We start from the raw sequence: 15535 nt of genomic DNA on the forward strand, positions 1-15535 counted from the left end.
CAAAGGGGAAGCACACGGTAGAAATCCCTGTGCCTAGTCTCTCATGTAGCGTGGATTCAAACGGGAAGAATGTGGTTCCCGAGGTGTTATACAGCTGCTCTGTCACGCTTCATCCAGTAGTGACCTGTATGTACTGCAGTACCTAGGTAATTTACCATCAGTGCTTTTCAAAGCAAATTGTAGAGAGGGAATGGCAGACATTTCACCTTAACTGACTCATTCAATCTCCTTTTCTTTTGCGAACAGATTTCCTAAAGTACGGGAGCATTAGTTTGGTACTCTTCATCCTGCAGCAAGAATAATTTATGAGGAACGCGTTTTCCCTCCTGTTAAATACTTTTTCTTAGCATGTCAAGTGTGTTTATTGCTGTTGGCAAAAAGCAGCAAGACCTGTAGAAAGAGAAATTTCCAAAGAATGTGTGGGGTGTTTGGGTGGAGCACAAACGAGCAGATGTTCCCACAGAACAACAGGGTTTTTATGGTGAATGAGCACAGGTAAAGCCCTGGCTCCGGGGCAAATGGATGTATTAGGCGTACTCCAGAGTAAGAGTCACTGATGCAGCAGGAGGACTGCAGGAAAAATAATTATTGGGATGTGCCAGAATCTTTGAAAGGCTGTTTATGGGGGTTTCCTGCTGCGGGAGCCCCTTGGGAAGGTTGTGCATGGGATTACTGGGATAATGTGTCCACTTCATAGCCTCTATCAAACAACAATGTTTGGCTTTCTGAGGCAAATACTGAAAAATGTGCAGTTTAATGTCAGGCAGAAGAATGCTTGGAAAAGGAAAAGGAGAGAACTTTCAGATTTGAGCATCTGAAGGTTAGACAGCTAAATCCACGTGCTAGTTGACACATAAATAAGGGTACAATTTCCAATGGTAAAATACCCTTTTTTGGCTTTAAAGTCCTATGTTTTAAGGGAGTAGTAGAAAGACATGAAACCCTCTTGTCATCTTACCCAGGAAAGGCTAAGGCTGAGGATTCCTGAAGTAAATTCTCCACTGCACGCTAGCGGTTTCATGCCCTGACTCTTAGGGTTACCGTTGCAATGTGAGTTGCATGTATGACCAGATACTTAACAGTGCTAATGATTTAAATTTCACCACATTGGGAGCTTAAGCTCTTCTGAAAATGTCCCCCTTTGGTTCAATATCTGTGAATGGTGATAGCTAGCTGTAGAAATTCAACTCTCAAGACTAGCAGTCTTGGCGCCATCCTAAAGAATATGCAGAGATATGAAAAGCCCTTCTTGTGCCCCCACTTGTCATTTGACCCTATCTAATGCTGCATACCTGGGAGACGTGCTGCCAACTCATGCAGTTCCTCTAGCTTGTGTTGCTCTTACTTGCCTAAATTCGCAAGTCTTTCTTGTTTTAGCACCTTGGGGCTTCAAGATGTGAAAACAGACGGACGTTGATAATACATCATTTTGCAGCTGAAACGTGTGCTGTCCATGCATTAGATCTCCCACTCAAAATCTTTTTTGTCCATGCTTGAAATTCAAGGTACCTAAAACAAATGGAATGCGTTACACTCCTTGAGTGTTACGGAGAGCTCAGCGATATCTGATTTCCACCGCCTCGGCTGTATCTAGCTCATGCTTGAATTCTGCACAGAAATCTGACAAACACAGCCTAAACTGAGATGTTTTGCCTTATCGGATGTTTAATGTGAACCATTGGCTCCTTTGAGGCTGGAATTAAGTGTTAGGTTTCAGTCACTGTAATTAGCAGTTGTTTGAACTGATAGTTAAATCCACTTTCCGAGCAAAACGAATCACTCAGACATCGAGGAAAGAAAAATAAACAAAGGTGAGATCAGCATTCGATTTGACCATTTGGAATTAAACGCAAAAATGCTGGAAAATTTGAAAGTCATACGTATGAACTTGGAAGATCTGTCCCTTTGTAGCCCCAAATTCTCATTTCTCAAAGGGAGAAAAAAGTTGTCATAAAAGATGAGACTGTGCTTGCCTTGGCTGTCTTGCATAGTCGAATATTAAAAGATGATGTGAGCTTTGTAAGGAAGTGTCTGCTTTTAGCTCGCAGCAGCCTTTTCAGGTCCTCCTGTGCCTTTGAGCAGGGGCAGTTGGCTTAAAATGTGTCCGCTGAGAAGAGCATCCTGGATGCAGAGCCGGAAATCTGCTACTGATGAAGTGGATAATGAAAAATTAGGTACTAGGGAGACGGATCTAGGTTCCTGAGGAGATGCTGGATGGAAAGAGAAGTCCGATGATGGGCTCTATTTGGGCACAGGCTGCTCTGCCGTGGCTTCACAGAGCACTCAGTCCTGTTGCTTCTCTGCTCCCGGCGTGTGTCTGTCAAGGGGGCAGGAGCCCATATCAGTGGTAACAGTTTGCAGCTCTTATCTGGATACTGGCATTGAGACTGAAACACTCATTGGCCAGCTAAATGAAAATCCTCTTATTTTAGCGTAACTCTTTGCTACCGAGGGTGTGAAGTGACTCTGCAGACCCCACACCAAGGCATAGCTCATGCAGATCAGGAGATGAGGTCAGAGCCTTCCCAGCTGGGACCATAAGGATAGTGATGTCTCCAATTAAAGTCTTTTTTTCTTTGGAAAGATAATCAAGGGTTGTCTTGTCACTGAATAACCTCGACTGGCATATTTTGCAGATCTTTCCCTGCCTTGGGAAGACTTCCTATTGCATCAATTTGTAAGGATGTGCAAAAATACCACCGCTGAACCTTAAATACTGAGACGCAACATTACAGCAGAGCACTCAACCTTAATGCTGCATTTCTCGACTGGTTCATTTCTCAACTTCAATGAACAATGCATAAACAAATGTTTTTCTGCCCTGTGCTACATGCTCACACATGCACAGAAGCTCTATTTCTCTGGTCGCTCCCACACAAGCAAACCTCCCTTGGCTTTGCTGGAGATTTTGCTTAACAACCAAAATGATGGTCTTTCACATGGTTTCTTAGGATTGACTTTAATGATGAAGATCAGTGTCTTCCTTCCGGAGAGCTGCCCACTGTCCTTGGATTCATACTGCGCTTAAGTTCTTCTCCCTTCATAACATCTACGTGATATAGCAACCTAGGCAAAGTGAATATGAGTTAGTACCACCTACATGAGAACTGCGGTGCATTCGGAAATATTAACTAGCTTTTGGCCAGCCAACCAAAACTCTTTCGAATTTTGTAATCTCAAAGCCACCCCCTTTGCCAATAATTTCTTGCGCTTCCTCTACCTTGTAAAAATTTCTTAAATTCTGTATGTAAGTACAAGGTTGGTGGAAAAGTCAAGAGTACTTCTGTGCCAACATAACATTATAATGCTGTAATGAATACAGCACTTACCTTTCTGCTTTCTGGATATCCAATAACAGCCTTACTTTTTCAATCCCCATTCCTGAAAATGTCATTAAAATTGCTCTCAGCGAGTGAAAGCTGATAGTGTGGCAAGGCGTGAAATGGACTTGGTATCTGAAGGCTGCTCGAATTTCTGACCTCCTCTTTGTTTTTTAAAAAGAGAAACAAACTGTGATCCTCACAAATAAATAATGATTCAGAGTAAAACGAAGTGTGGTGCAAGCGTGCACGTCTCCTACACTCTGAGAAACTTTCAGTGAAAAATCTTGTCTCAAGCTAGCTGGGAGGGGGGCATAAGCAGAAGTGCAAGAGCTGTGTCTGAAATGTTTCAATCCATCTGAAGCTTCCCACAGTTTCAGGGAGAATTCTGATCTTAGTAGTAAATGGCAGTAAAACTGGCAGAAAATATTAAAAGTATTAATTTTACCTACTATTAATTTTACCTACCTAGCATGTTCACTTACTGCCAAAACTTTTCATATGCTTAAATTGTAGCTAGCAAGTGTATAGCTACAACTTCATAACTACATATTTATTAACTAGTAGCAAAGCTCTCTATTGCAGAGAAAAGGGGACGGACGCAGTGTCCACCCCGGACGGCTCCAAGGGCACTGGCCCTCTCCACAGCCATCAGTGTAGGTAGAAATACTGGATTTTGCCATTCTTGTGCTAGAGCACGTCCAGAGCCTGACCAGCTCCACTCAACCGTCATAAACATCTTGGCTCAGCTGGTATGAGGGGAGCCGAAAGCTCCTCCTTCACTGTCCTCCCTTGTAGCCAGGGACCTGCATCCCAGGCTGGATCTCGCTTTTTGTTTAGTGTTGCCTCATAACCTGTGTAATATTCATCTGCATATTTTATCTGGCAATCACGAAGCTGCTCAGGCATCGAGTATGACGGTTTCAGACCTCGCCAGATAAAATTCTCTGGTCATTAGGGGTATATTGCACAGGCTGTATTTTTCTCTCCTGCTATATTTGGAAGGTGACAATGCTTGCAAAGGTATTACCTAACTTTCTGGAGTTTACATCATTTCTCCTGTTTGGGTAAGAATATTTCTGTGGGTAATGTGAAGGACTGCTTGGCAGGTGATTTTTATTAGTTAGCTGTTTGTACACCCCAGGCTGAGGTGATGAGGGCTGTTCTGGGTGGAATAGCTTTTCTGTAAGGGAGACTGTGCAGGATCTCATTAAGCTGGTCCAGCTTTGTATTGTTCTGATGTTTTCCATCAGTTTGACCATAAATGGCTGTGAGAGACATTTGCATAAGTTTTTCATGTGCAAGCTGTAAGTCTAAAGCTGAAGCATTGGATAGGAATGTATACACTGAAAAGGGCATTTCCACAAATGCATTTGATAGTGACCAGATCAATCAGCCCCAAAATTCACCTCCTCCAACTCTTTTGTAAGGTAGAGTTGGCAGCATGGTTTCTTTCTAAGGAAAAGTAAGCAAGTACCAGAAATCTGGATTACTTGTAGAACAGGAGCTCTGAGATGCCGTTCAAAGACTGCCATAACTACGAACTTTTCACATTGTGGGTTATAAATGAATGGCCCTTTCTGGCAGCTGCACATTCCCAGCACACGGACTCATAAGTATCTAGAAAGGTATCACATCTTTGTTAGGAAACCATCTGGCACGTTGAGCCTTTCCCTCCCTCTTTGAAGATGAGTCGGCTTTCGCCATCCATGTGCCCTTTGTGCTCACAGAGGCTCTGGTCTTTTTGCTTCAGCTTCTGCGTTGCCCTCATCAGCAAAATTTCTAAGTGCCTTTCTGCTGACACACTCAGCAGTGCTTAGTCAGTGGCGTTTCCTAAGGGTTTGATGTTCATGGTCACATAGTTAATGCTCCGTGGTAGTTCCCTTAGCAGGACGAGATCGGGTGCAGTGGAGACTGGATTGCTGACTGCTAAGACAAGATGGTCTCCGCACTGGCCTCAAGTGGTAGAGGACATCCCTAGGAGACTGTATTAGGCAGAAAGTTAAGACTGGTAGAGAAGTGAGAGTCCTCTGAAATGACTTGCCAAACTGAATTAATTGTACACATTCAGCAGCTGATCCTGTCCAGCTGCTTTGCCGTGGTGGTGGCACACAGTGAAGGTCCGGTGAGCAGCAATCACATCTTGTTGGTACTTGAGCGGGTGTGTTTCCATGTAGAAGGTGCATGTACATGTTACACTGGGACAGTATGATGATCGATTGATTGTTTTGGGACCTTTTAAGTGAGGTCTGCAATGGAAAGGTGCGACCCCCCCCTCAACACTACTTACTGAGTTTGTTCCTCCAGAAAGCCCTCAAACACCATAACCTGTAAGTCTATCATCTCCTTCAGCAGAGAAATGGCTGAAGGAGCTAAAAGCTGTAGGGAAGCACAAGAGAATGCAAATAGATCTCTTCCTCCTGCATCTATCAATAACAGGAGATTATTAAAACAGGTCTAATTCTAAGGCCTGCTGGAAACCAAGTTCTGCAAAGACTAGACAGTTTTTACTTTTGGAGAAAATTGTAGTTGGCCTTTGATCGCCTGCTCCATATTACTGGTGTGGGAGTGGGAAAATCAATATTGATTGGTTCGTTGGGAGCAATAAATGGAGTTTTTGCCCTGGTGAGCAGATCAGATCAGTGTCTGATAGAAGATCAGGAGAAAGAATCCTCTCCTGAACAAGTTATTGGCTATATTGGACAAAAATATACTGCTGTGCTGCCCAGGATGGCAAAGGCTGATTTCTCTTGGTTTGGGTTCACACTCCTCTGGTAAGGCCAGAGCTTTCTGATAGTACGAATGTGTTGGCTCCTGGGAACGTGTCAAGCTGCTGGCCAGATCCTGGGACACTTTTCCATGTGCGTGTGAGCGTGTCAGGAGTGTACGACAACAGTTCTTCACAGAGCTTAGAGATTAGGTCTGTGCAGGCTGTAATCACCTTGGATTTGCAAAGTTACTGTCCAGACTGGGTATTTCTTTGGGACAGCTTTAGTGAAGGCTTGTAGGAAGACGGTTGGGGTTTTTCACCCAGTACTGCAAGTCTAGCAGAGTTCTGGGGGCATTTGCTCTGTTTTATATTGCCTTTATCAGCCTTGATTTTCTGCCATCAGTACTCCAAGTTCTGCTCCTCTGTTAAGATGCCTTGTCAGTGTGAGTTAAAAGGTAACACATTTTACCACTCCTGCTCGCAGCCTGTAAAGCTCTTTAATTCATTCTCTGAAGTCTGGAAATCTCTAGTTATCCTAACATCCACGTTGATTTTAGTCTGGGATGGAAGGCATTCAGATGCACTGTTTATCTGAGAAGGGTTTAATGTAACACTGTGCTACCACCTTCCTCACCTCACCACCTTCCGTCTAGCACGCCCCAAGGCCTGGGGAAAGGACGTGAGGCAGCCGCAGAGATGAGTGCGTGTGTCATTTAGCTAAATGTCTGCAACGACCGCTAGACAGGGTGTGCTATCAATGGAGAGGCCATGTGTTGATTATCCATGGCATATTTTGGGCTCTTCAGCATCGGTTTTAGTTTGCGTTGCCTGATTCACTATCCTGTACCTTAATGTTCATGTGAAGTGCATCCCAGAGCCCTGCAGGTGCGTACGTCAGCACCTACCTGCACACTGTGGCAGAAGCCAGGCTCCCCTCACCCCGCAGGTTTCTTCTAGTTCTTTGCATTGCTGAAGCAGACGGTGAGAAGCCCAGTAGAAAGCAGAGGTGGTGGTGGCTCCGGCAGCCAGATAGTTTTCCATCTGTGAAGTAACGACACTTTGGTTCTTCTGCCTCGCGCTGGGGAGAGGCACTGAGGAAAGGACACAAAATCCAGCATTTTGTTTTCAGTTACGCCTGAGTTCCTGCCCAAGCCATGGGCCAAATAGTGCCTCATCTAACGGGCAGAGGACTGCTGCAGGGACTGGCAAAATATCCATGATTTTTTTGCCTGCTTTGCCTATGCCAGAGCCCTGGAGGAGCAGAGAAAGGGCAAGGGCGACTCATACTAAAAATGTCAGTCACTGCCCTCTGTCTGCTCCCATCTCCCCGTGACAGCAGGAGCAGCAAACCCTGCTCTCTCCTAGGACTCTGCTTCTTCTCCCTCCTCTCCCTTTCCAGCTCAGGTCCTTCATCCTTGGATGGCAAAACCACTTCTGTCTGCATTGCTAAGACTCCTCGAGCAAGCAGTGGTTGATGGGTAATGCAAGCAGATGTGCTTCGGCCTTCAGCAAAATCATTCCTGGCGCAGTCCCACCTACACATTTTGTAAGAGGTCTTTCTCTTTGCACGCTTTCTTTTCCCAGGTCTTGCTCCTGCATGCTGCTAGCCCTCCAAAAACACCTGAGATAGGAGCAGTGGCTGTGGCCTGGTCTCCAGGCGCATGCCAACCCGGCGAACTGCTCACCCGCGGCAGGGTGTTTGGGTGCAGCAGTACCTGCAGGGCTCGGCGCTGATTGCATCACCATGTGCTGGGACATCGACTTCTCTTCTGGGCTTAGACAATCATCGTGTTGGGGCAGGGCGCAACGCTTATTCTGCTTAAAGAGTTGCCTACACCCGAGGTGCTGCATGTGAAAAACAATCCCATGATGATGAAATGGAGAAACTAAATCAGAGGCATGAGTAAGTTAAACCATAATCAGAAAGAGAGTGGCTGAGAAAGCGTAGTTAGATGAGGGTGCAGGCCAGCGTGACAAGTCCATTGCCTGAAACTGTCTCTGGGTGACGCCGCGGCCCAAGACTGCTGTCCCCTAAGATCTCTTTTCGGGTTATTTCCCTGGGCCTGGCTCTGACAACTTGCCAGCAGACCTAGAAAGTGCTTCACTCCTGGCATCTCCTCTGGACATGTCCATGTGTCCTCCCATTGCTAATAGCTCTGTGGTGCTGAGTGCCTCTGCCATTGACCTGCCCTATTCTTTTTTATGTCAATGCAACCCATGACTCCATCTGCCCTTTTGGTGGGTTGTGTAGCCCCAGGGAGGGACTAACGGGCTTGGAGGAGGATACCAGCAGAAGATAAGTCCTGCAAGAGTTTTGAACGGCAACAGGAAACTTTGCTTTTTCAGTTCTAGTTGCCTCCATCTACTACGGACACCTGCAGGGCTTGGGACTTTTTGCCAAACCCTCCCTGGCTCACCGCAGTGGTGACCAATGGGAACACATACAAAGTCACCATGTTAGTAATTTGTTTGAATGTTGCCACCAAACAGGTCACGGAGCCAGCGCGAGGCCCTATTTACATAGTTACCCACACAGGAAAGAAGAAATTTCTTCTGGAAAAAAAAAAAAAAGCCTCTTTCATGTGGAAAGGGCACACCATTTGAGTGGGAGGCTGCACACACCGAAGGGGAGGATGAGCGGCGCTGGATGTGGTGGGACACACGCCATGACTCATCCCACCTGAGCAGCATCGCAGATGCTCCTCGAGACTGTTTTGAACGTTGCTAAAGGCACATCCTGCTCTGCAGCCAAAGAGAAATAGTCATCCTAGGCACAGAACTGGCCCTATTGCACAGCAGTTAAAATAAAATATTATCCCCTTCCCTTACCCGCAAGCAAACACCGCTGCTGCTGAAGGCCAGCGGAGGAAAGGTGACATCATGATGCCCAAGAGAGAAAGCAAATATCGTACCAGCTCGCTGGTGCAGGTCAGCATCCACATGGGCACAGAGCTTTGCCTCGTTGTGGATTTATCTTCCGCATCCATATGTGCTTAAACGACCTTTTTTTCTGCTGGTTTGTGGGGGTTTTGCACAGTGCAGCCAACCGCCAGGGAGCCGTCCCTCGTGCTCCTGGCACAGCAAAGCCTTGCTGCGCCCCTCCTCGCCCCCAAGACCCCTCCGGCTGCCCTTGCTCCGGGGCTGGGCAGGATTGGGCCCTGCACCCCTCCACCTGGGGCCGGGTGTCCGCTCTGCACACGGCTGGACGCAGCTCCCTTCCCTCCCCAGCTGCTGCTGCTGCTGGCACTGCTGTCACGAATGCGACGTCCTCTGCTCTACGGCAGTCGGGCTGGGAAGACCTCCGAAATCGGTCTTAAGTGTCTGATGAGCGCTAGAAACAGGGCTGGCATCGCCATGCCGTGTGGCCGAGGGGCGAAATTACACCTCCTACCCGTCCACCTCGTGTACATATTAATATACTGAATAATAAAGAAATCAAGTTGCCCTGCTAACCCAAAATCATTCGGAATATAAAACCTATGCCAGCCAGGACACACAAAGCAGTGCTGTAAAATACATCCTTCTTGCACAGTTTTCGTCACTAAAGAGCCTGGAAAATACACGATTTGCGTTTGCAAAGGACCCTCACAACTGGGAAAACCCCCAAAATTTAACAACTTGTTTATTTTTATTTTTTTGGTAAAAGTAAGTTTGCCATGTTAACAAAAGCAGAATAGTTTTATTTAGTGTTCATCTCACACCTTTGACAGCTGCAGCTGTCAGGCACAGAAGTACAGTATTAAAATAAACTGAACAGAGTTGCTCATTGAAAAATCACACTATGCAAACCTGTGGATTGTAACATCAACAGTATAAAATGTAACAAAACTGGAATTTTTAATTTTTTTAAGCTTTTAAAGATAATAATCCAGGCTATAAAACTATATAAGCATTGAATAAGAAATGTTAAGTCAACAAGTCTACAACAGATACATCTTGTAAAAACTCAATAAATTATATATATATTTATAATATCTAGTAACATTTGAAATCATGCACAGTTTTGTACATTTTCTTTTTTCAGTACAGGAAACTCAACGCTTCGAGTACTTGGAATGTACACAATTAGCAGACATTTGTAAGAAAATACCAAAAAATTCTTTTTTTTATTCCAACAAAACAAAACAAAACAAAACCTCTATAGAAATCTACCTTCTCAAACTTCCACTGAAGTAACCTCAAACTATAAATTATTTATTTTAGGATAAGGATTTTTGTGGCTCTAAGAAGAAAAAAAAAAATCTTAAAATGAGATGCTGTCATCCTGTTATTCTGGAACATGGATATGTAATATGCACCAGAGAAAAATGGAAAACAAGAATTCAGGATGCAATTATCCTTGCCTCTTTGTGGTAGTACATAAAAGTCTTCTGGACCAAAAAAAAAAAAAAAAACCCAAAACAAAACACCCAAACCTCCCCCCTTGTCAGCTTGATCCATACTGAAATTCCCCTCTTCACTCGTGTGCTTTTAAGCAGCTATCTGCCACAGAGGAACAAAAAAAGCACAGCATTTTCATCCCAGCAGACTAGGCATCCCTGGTTTTTTTTCAACATGTTAAACGCAAAAGAAATATGCAGTCATTGCATCTCCCCTACAAACAGTGTCGCTCCTCTACTTCGCCCAGACGTTGTTTCTCAAACCCAAAATACAACGGTACCGGCAAAGGGGGAAAAAATTAACGGGCGTCATCCAAAGTCAACATTTAGCTTTGCTGCATACTCGTCATTAAGTCGACCACAAAGAATACCTTCATTCGAAAATAGAAAAATAAACACCCACGCCCCCTTAATGCACAGTGGTTAAACTGATGGAAGAATTCTTGGCCCTGTTTTTCTGAAATTTGTAAAAATCATCTCTCTGCTGCTACTTGTTTGGTTTTAACCACTGGTGATGTATTGAAAAATAAACTTACCTTTGCTCACTGCAATCCAGGATAAACTAATATTTTTTTTAATGAATACATATATATATATATATATTTATAACATTAAATGTAATTTGTTAAAGGACTGTACATCTATACATTCTTTCAATATTTCCCATAAACACAAAAGAAAAAAACTTGATTAATATATTTTTTCTCCATTTTTAATAAGTTAAAAAAAAAACCCTTAAGCTCGGTGACGTTTAAAGTTTACAGTAACGCTACACTATTTAAACCAATGAACAGATATGTTAACGTCTATAAATAACTTTACAAATATACACGTTAAGGTACAATTTTTAAAACAAAACTGTGAAGATATAAAAAAACAGAAAAAAAAAAAAATCTCTTCTTTCACTCAGATCAGTATATCCTAGATTGCAATGCTCATATTGTGAGACTCTCTCCCAGTACGGCTTTACGTTGCATTAGTATTATACATTCTTTTTTTTCTTTTAATATATTTATTTATATATATATATACAGGCTATATTTATAGATATATACACAGATTCTCTGGAATAAACCTTTTTGATATAAGTTAAAGGCTCTTGCCTACAGGTACCCGTAACTTCTCTCTCCAAGCCACCGCGCGGAGATGGAGCCACGTCGCCCGCGCGGGAGGACGGAGGAGCCGGTCCCCCGCGTCTCGCCCGGCCGGAGCGAAGGATCCCGCGGGGACGCCGGGTTTCCGCCCTCGGGGGCTGCGTGGACCCCGCCGGCGCCGGCGCCTCTCGCGCTCCGGCCCCTGGTGCAAGGGCAGGTCGTCAGCCAGCGGGGCCAAAGCGCTGCCGTTCTCTCTTTAAGATGACTTCACTTTCTTTTTTTTTTTTTTTTAAACTATTATTATTAGTTGCATCTTATTCATTTACTTTTTCTTCTTCTTCCCAAAAAAAAAAAAAAAAGATTCCTTCTAAGTAGCTGGGTAATAGATCACGAAGCTATAAAAACAACAACAACAAAAATATAGATATTCTTTATAAATATATGAATCCCTGCAGGCAACGTGGCTTTTCAGCTCCACCAAAAAGGTTCATGTACAGATTGCATAAGCAAAGAATTTCTACATTCTTTACACATTTTTTTTTTTTTAAGGAAGATTTTTTTCTCTTCTTTGTATTGCAGGCACAGAACGGCTACTCTGGCACTCGGTAATACAATACCGGAGGTGGAGAGGTCAGCACCCCCCAGATTTAACATTCTGTTTAGAAAAAACAAAAATAAAAAATCATATACGATATATAATCTTGGCAAGAGATTAGTTCCTTCAGGCCAAACAGTGCTTCTTGACTTTTTGTACAGCAAATGGGAAAAAAAAAAATTACCCTGAACAGCTCGACAACAACAAAAATCTTCTGGAATTACCAAACAGTTTCATTGAAAGATCCTTCACTACGGTTTGTCCTCGGTCTCCCCCACACCCGCACTCGCTCCTTCACGTCTGTTGTCCATCCGTCCATGCAGCTTTCCGGGTGGTGGGCCATCACGTCCTGACGACGCCGTTGCACTGCTGGTGCTTGGGGAGACACGGCTCATCTGGCAGAAGGTCATGTGCAAAAACGGAGTCGTCTCCTGAGGAGCAGGTACTGTGGGTGTCCTGGCAAGCTGGTGAATACTGCTCGAAGGGCACCGACAGGTCCAGGTACTCCTGCGAGGGGAGAAAGCCAGGAGATGTTACCCTGGGGATACGGCGCAAAATCTTGGGGGAGCATCCGCGGCTCCCCGCGTCCCCGTGCCAGCAGCAGAGCCACACTCACGTCAGTGGATGTCACGGTGAGGACCCTGTCCAGGTCTTCCACCAGCTGCTTGAAGGTCGGCCGTTGCGATGGGACCGCGTGCCAGCACTCCCTCATGATCATGTACCTGCGGGGCAGGGGGAGATGCCATCACCCAGGGCGCCGTGGGACACCTCTCGGAGCCCTTTCCGCACCCGATGCTCTGCTGGGACTGAGGGGGGCGGCAGGGGGACCCGAAATTACTTTAGGTGGTTCCTGAAATCAGGCGACTCCTGACATCTCTCCAACCTGAGCTGAAGGCTATGGGCAGTGCTACTTCCAGGAGGGACCAGCATGAAGCATCAGGCAGGTCCTGCTTGTGCCACAGCACTTGTGGGGCCAATGAGCTTGGGAAGGGCCGATAACGTGGCCCACATGTGAAGAACCGTTGCTTTCCCTGCTTGGGTCCCCACGGGGAGTCAGACATGGGCAACAAAATGTTCCTTAATTCACACCCGCTTGGGAAGTTACTGGAGCTGAAGTACCAAGGAAGGAGCCAACTGGAATTATGACATTTTCTGGGACACCAAACAGGCCTCCGAGCAATGGTTTCCATCCCAGAGGAGACGTCCCTGATGTGTGGTGCCAGGACCAGGTGGAGGAGCTCAGTATCGCTCTCCTCTGCCAGCGGGGCCACATTCGCTCCTGGTTTACTTCTCCCTCAACTCCACCACACAGCAGAGTGGTGGAGCTGGTGGCCACAGTTCCCTGGAGGAACCTCAGGTGACCAAGCGTTGGGTGGGAAAAGACAGCGGCAGGCGATCTGCGACGCTTCCTCGGGCTACGGCGCGGCTGGGGAGAGGGCGAACGGAGGCTGGGACAAGGGGAGGAGCGCCGTCAGGCGCGACGGGGACGCAGCAGGTTACTTACAGGTCGTGAGTGCAGTTGGCGGGTTTGTCCATCCGATGGCCTTCTTTCAAGAGCTTGAAGAGTTCCTCGACGGGAATTCCCGGGTATGGAGACCCTCCCAGCGTAAAGATCTCCCATAGTAGCACTCCAAAAGACCAGCTGGAAACCAAAGAAAGATCTTTAAAATTCAATGAGGTTTTCTCTGCCCGCCTCCCTGCCCCCCGCTCCACTTTCTTTCTGTGCAGCCATGCATAGCTAACAAAGTCATCAATAGCATGACTAATTGCCTAGGCCATTTTTACTAGTTACTTGGAGATCTCTGCTGATCCAACTCAATAGCAAAGAAATCCCAGGCACCAAGTCTGAAATTGAAATGAGCATTTAATCAGATAGGTGACAGCCCATCTATTACCCCCAGCTCTTTGTTAGGTCTTCCACCAGCTCCACTGAATGGAACAAATCAAATTATTCATGCACAGCTTCACTGAATCGCAGCCTTGGAACCACAGGCCACTAATTGTGCAAGCTGATACCAAAACTTGCTTGTTACAACACTCATTCCACTGGCCAAGCTGCGAGAAAAATACCCCAACAAAAATCAGCGCAACACTATATGTTACACACTCCAGTCCTGCAGCTGTGCTCTGGTTAAAAGTCCCCTTTTCAAAAATATCTTTTGCCTTCTTCGTTTTCTTTTTCAAGACAGGGATTATCTGTCTCTGTTTCTCTTTCGTGCATGCTCTCTCTCTCCCCCCAGCTTTGATTTATCTATCGTGCCCGCTGCAGCATTACCTAAGCATGGAAACTATGATTTAAGATCAATAAAGCCAAAGCATGTGAAATTTACAGAAACAGAAAAGATAAATTTGTCCAATTTAAAATGGTGAGCCCTGGGGAGAGTGCAGACTGCCTGCTAAATTACTGTAAAAATGCCAATATCGACCAAATATTGAAATAAAAAAGCCAGCGTGCATACTGAGCTACTTCAGCCTGGACAAAGTTCAAATGGGATCTCAGACTGTTCCCTAGACTGATCCACTTGTTAGGAAAACAAGAACGAACCATCTTTAAGATAGCAGTTTGATGGATTTATCACCTCCTTCAGGCTCTGTTTGCTTACAGTGTGGAGGCACTAACATGGACAAGACAGGATTAGAAAAAGAAGGGCAAATTAAACGACGCGGCAAAATTAATCAGAGAATGCATGAGTTGAATATTCTCTGATCACCTCTACTAACACCTGGCAGGATATTTCAGTACTCATCCCACGTACTCCAGTGAAGTGTAACTGTCTGCACTGAAGTCAAGGGTAACTTTTTTTGTATGAGGCTTTTTTTGCATTTGTTTTTTTGACCACAGGATGAATCTCCTCATCCATAAACCGGATGGGAAATACCTGCCTGCCTTACTACTTTCAGAAACTCCTGGAGATCCTCAGATGAAAGCAACTAGATAAGGGTAAAGCAAAACCACATGTGCAAAGCGGCAGCTCAGAATCGCTCCGTCCACCTCTCCCCCTCAGCAGCGCACAAGCCCTGTTTGTGTTTAGTGTTGCGTTTGCCTTTGGGATCTCATGGTGTTTATTTTGCTATAATTTTATTTTTTTGTTTAAGTGGGGGTAATGCTTACACATCGCTCTGGTGAGTGTAGACCCGGTCGAACAATGCTTCTGGAGCCATCCATTTCACAGGCAGCCGACCCTGTAATTAGGAAGACAAAGGCAACGTCCCATCAGCATGTTTGCTCAGCCACAACGGCACCATCTGAATCTGCTTTTCTAATCCAGTTTGAAACATTTTCATTAACAACCACATCTGCCTTCCCGGTCACTGGGCAAAGCAGGAGTGGCCACATCTAAACAGATTAGAGCATTTGATCCCTGGATATTCCCTGGCTATTTTCGCGGGAAACACGCTCTCTACAGTGGACTGTATGTCACTGCCAAGGCAGGTTT

The 15535-nt window shown here is 45.4% G+C and overlaps 1 protein-coding gene across 7 annotated transcripts in view; it reads right to left on the minus strand.

The window, feature by feature from the left end:
* Positions 1-11774: 11774 nt before the first annotated feature.
* The window catches only part of FGFR3 (fibroblast growth factor receptor 3), a 59453-nt gene continuing 55692 nt past the window's right edge, over positions 11775-15535 (minus strand). For all 7 annotated transcript variants that reach the window (XM_068943577.1, XM_068943576.1, XM_068943575.1 and 4 more), the window contains 4 exons: positions 15211-15281; positions 13603-13740; positions 12715-12820; positions 11775-12605 (listed from right to left, as the gene is read on the minus strand). In XM_068943577.1, the coding sequence (XP_068799678.1) occupies positions 12441-12605; positions 12715-12820; positions 13603-13740; positions 15211-15281 (480 nt within the window). In that variant the 3' untranslated portion in view covers positions 11775-12440. The remainder of the gene's footprint in view (positions 12606-12714; positions 12821-13602; positions 13741-15210; positions 15282-15535) is intronic.

Source organism: Struthio camelus, chromosome 4, assembly GCF_040807025.1.
Source record: "Struthio camelus isolate bStrCam1 chromosome 4, bStrCam1.hap1, whole genome shotgun sequence".
NCBI lineage: Eukaryota > Metazoa > Chordata > Aves > Struthioniformes > Struthionidae > Struthio > Struthio camelus.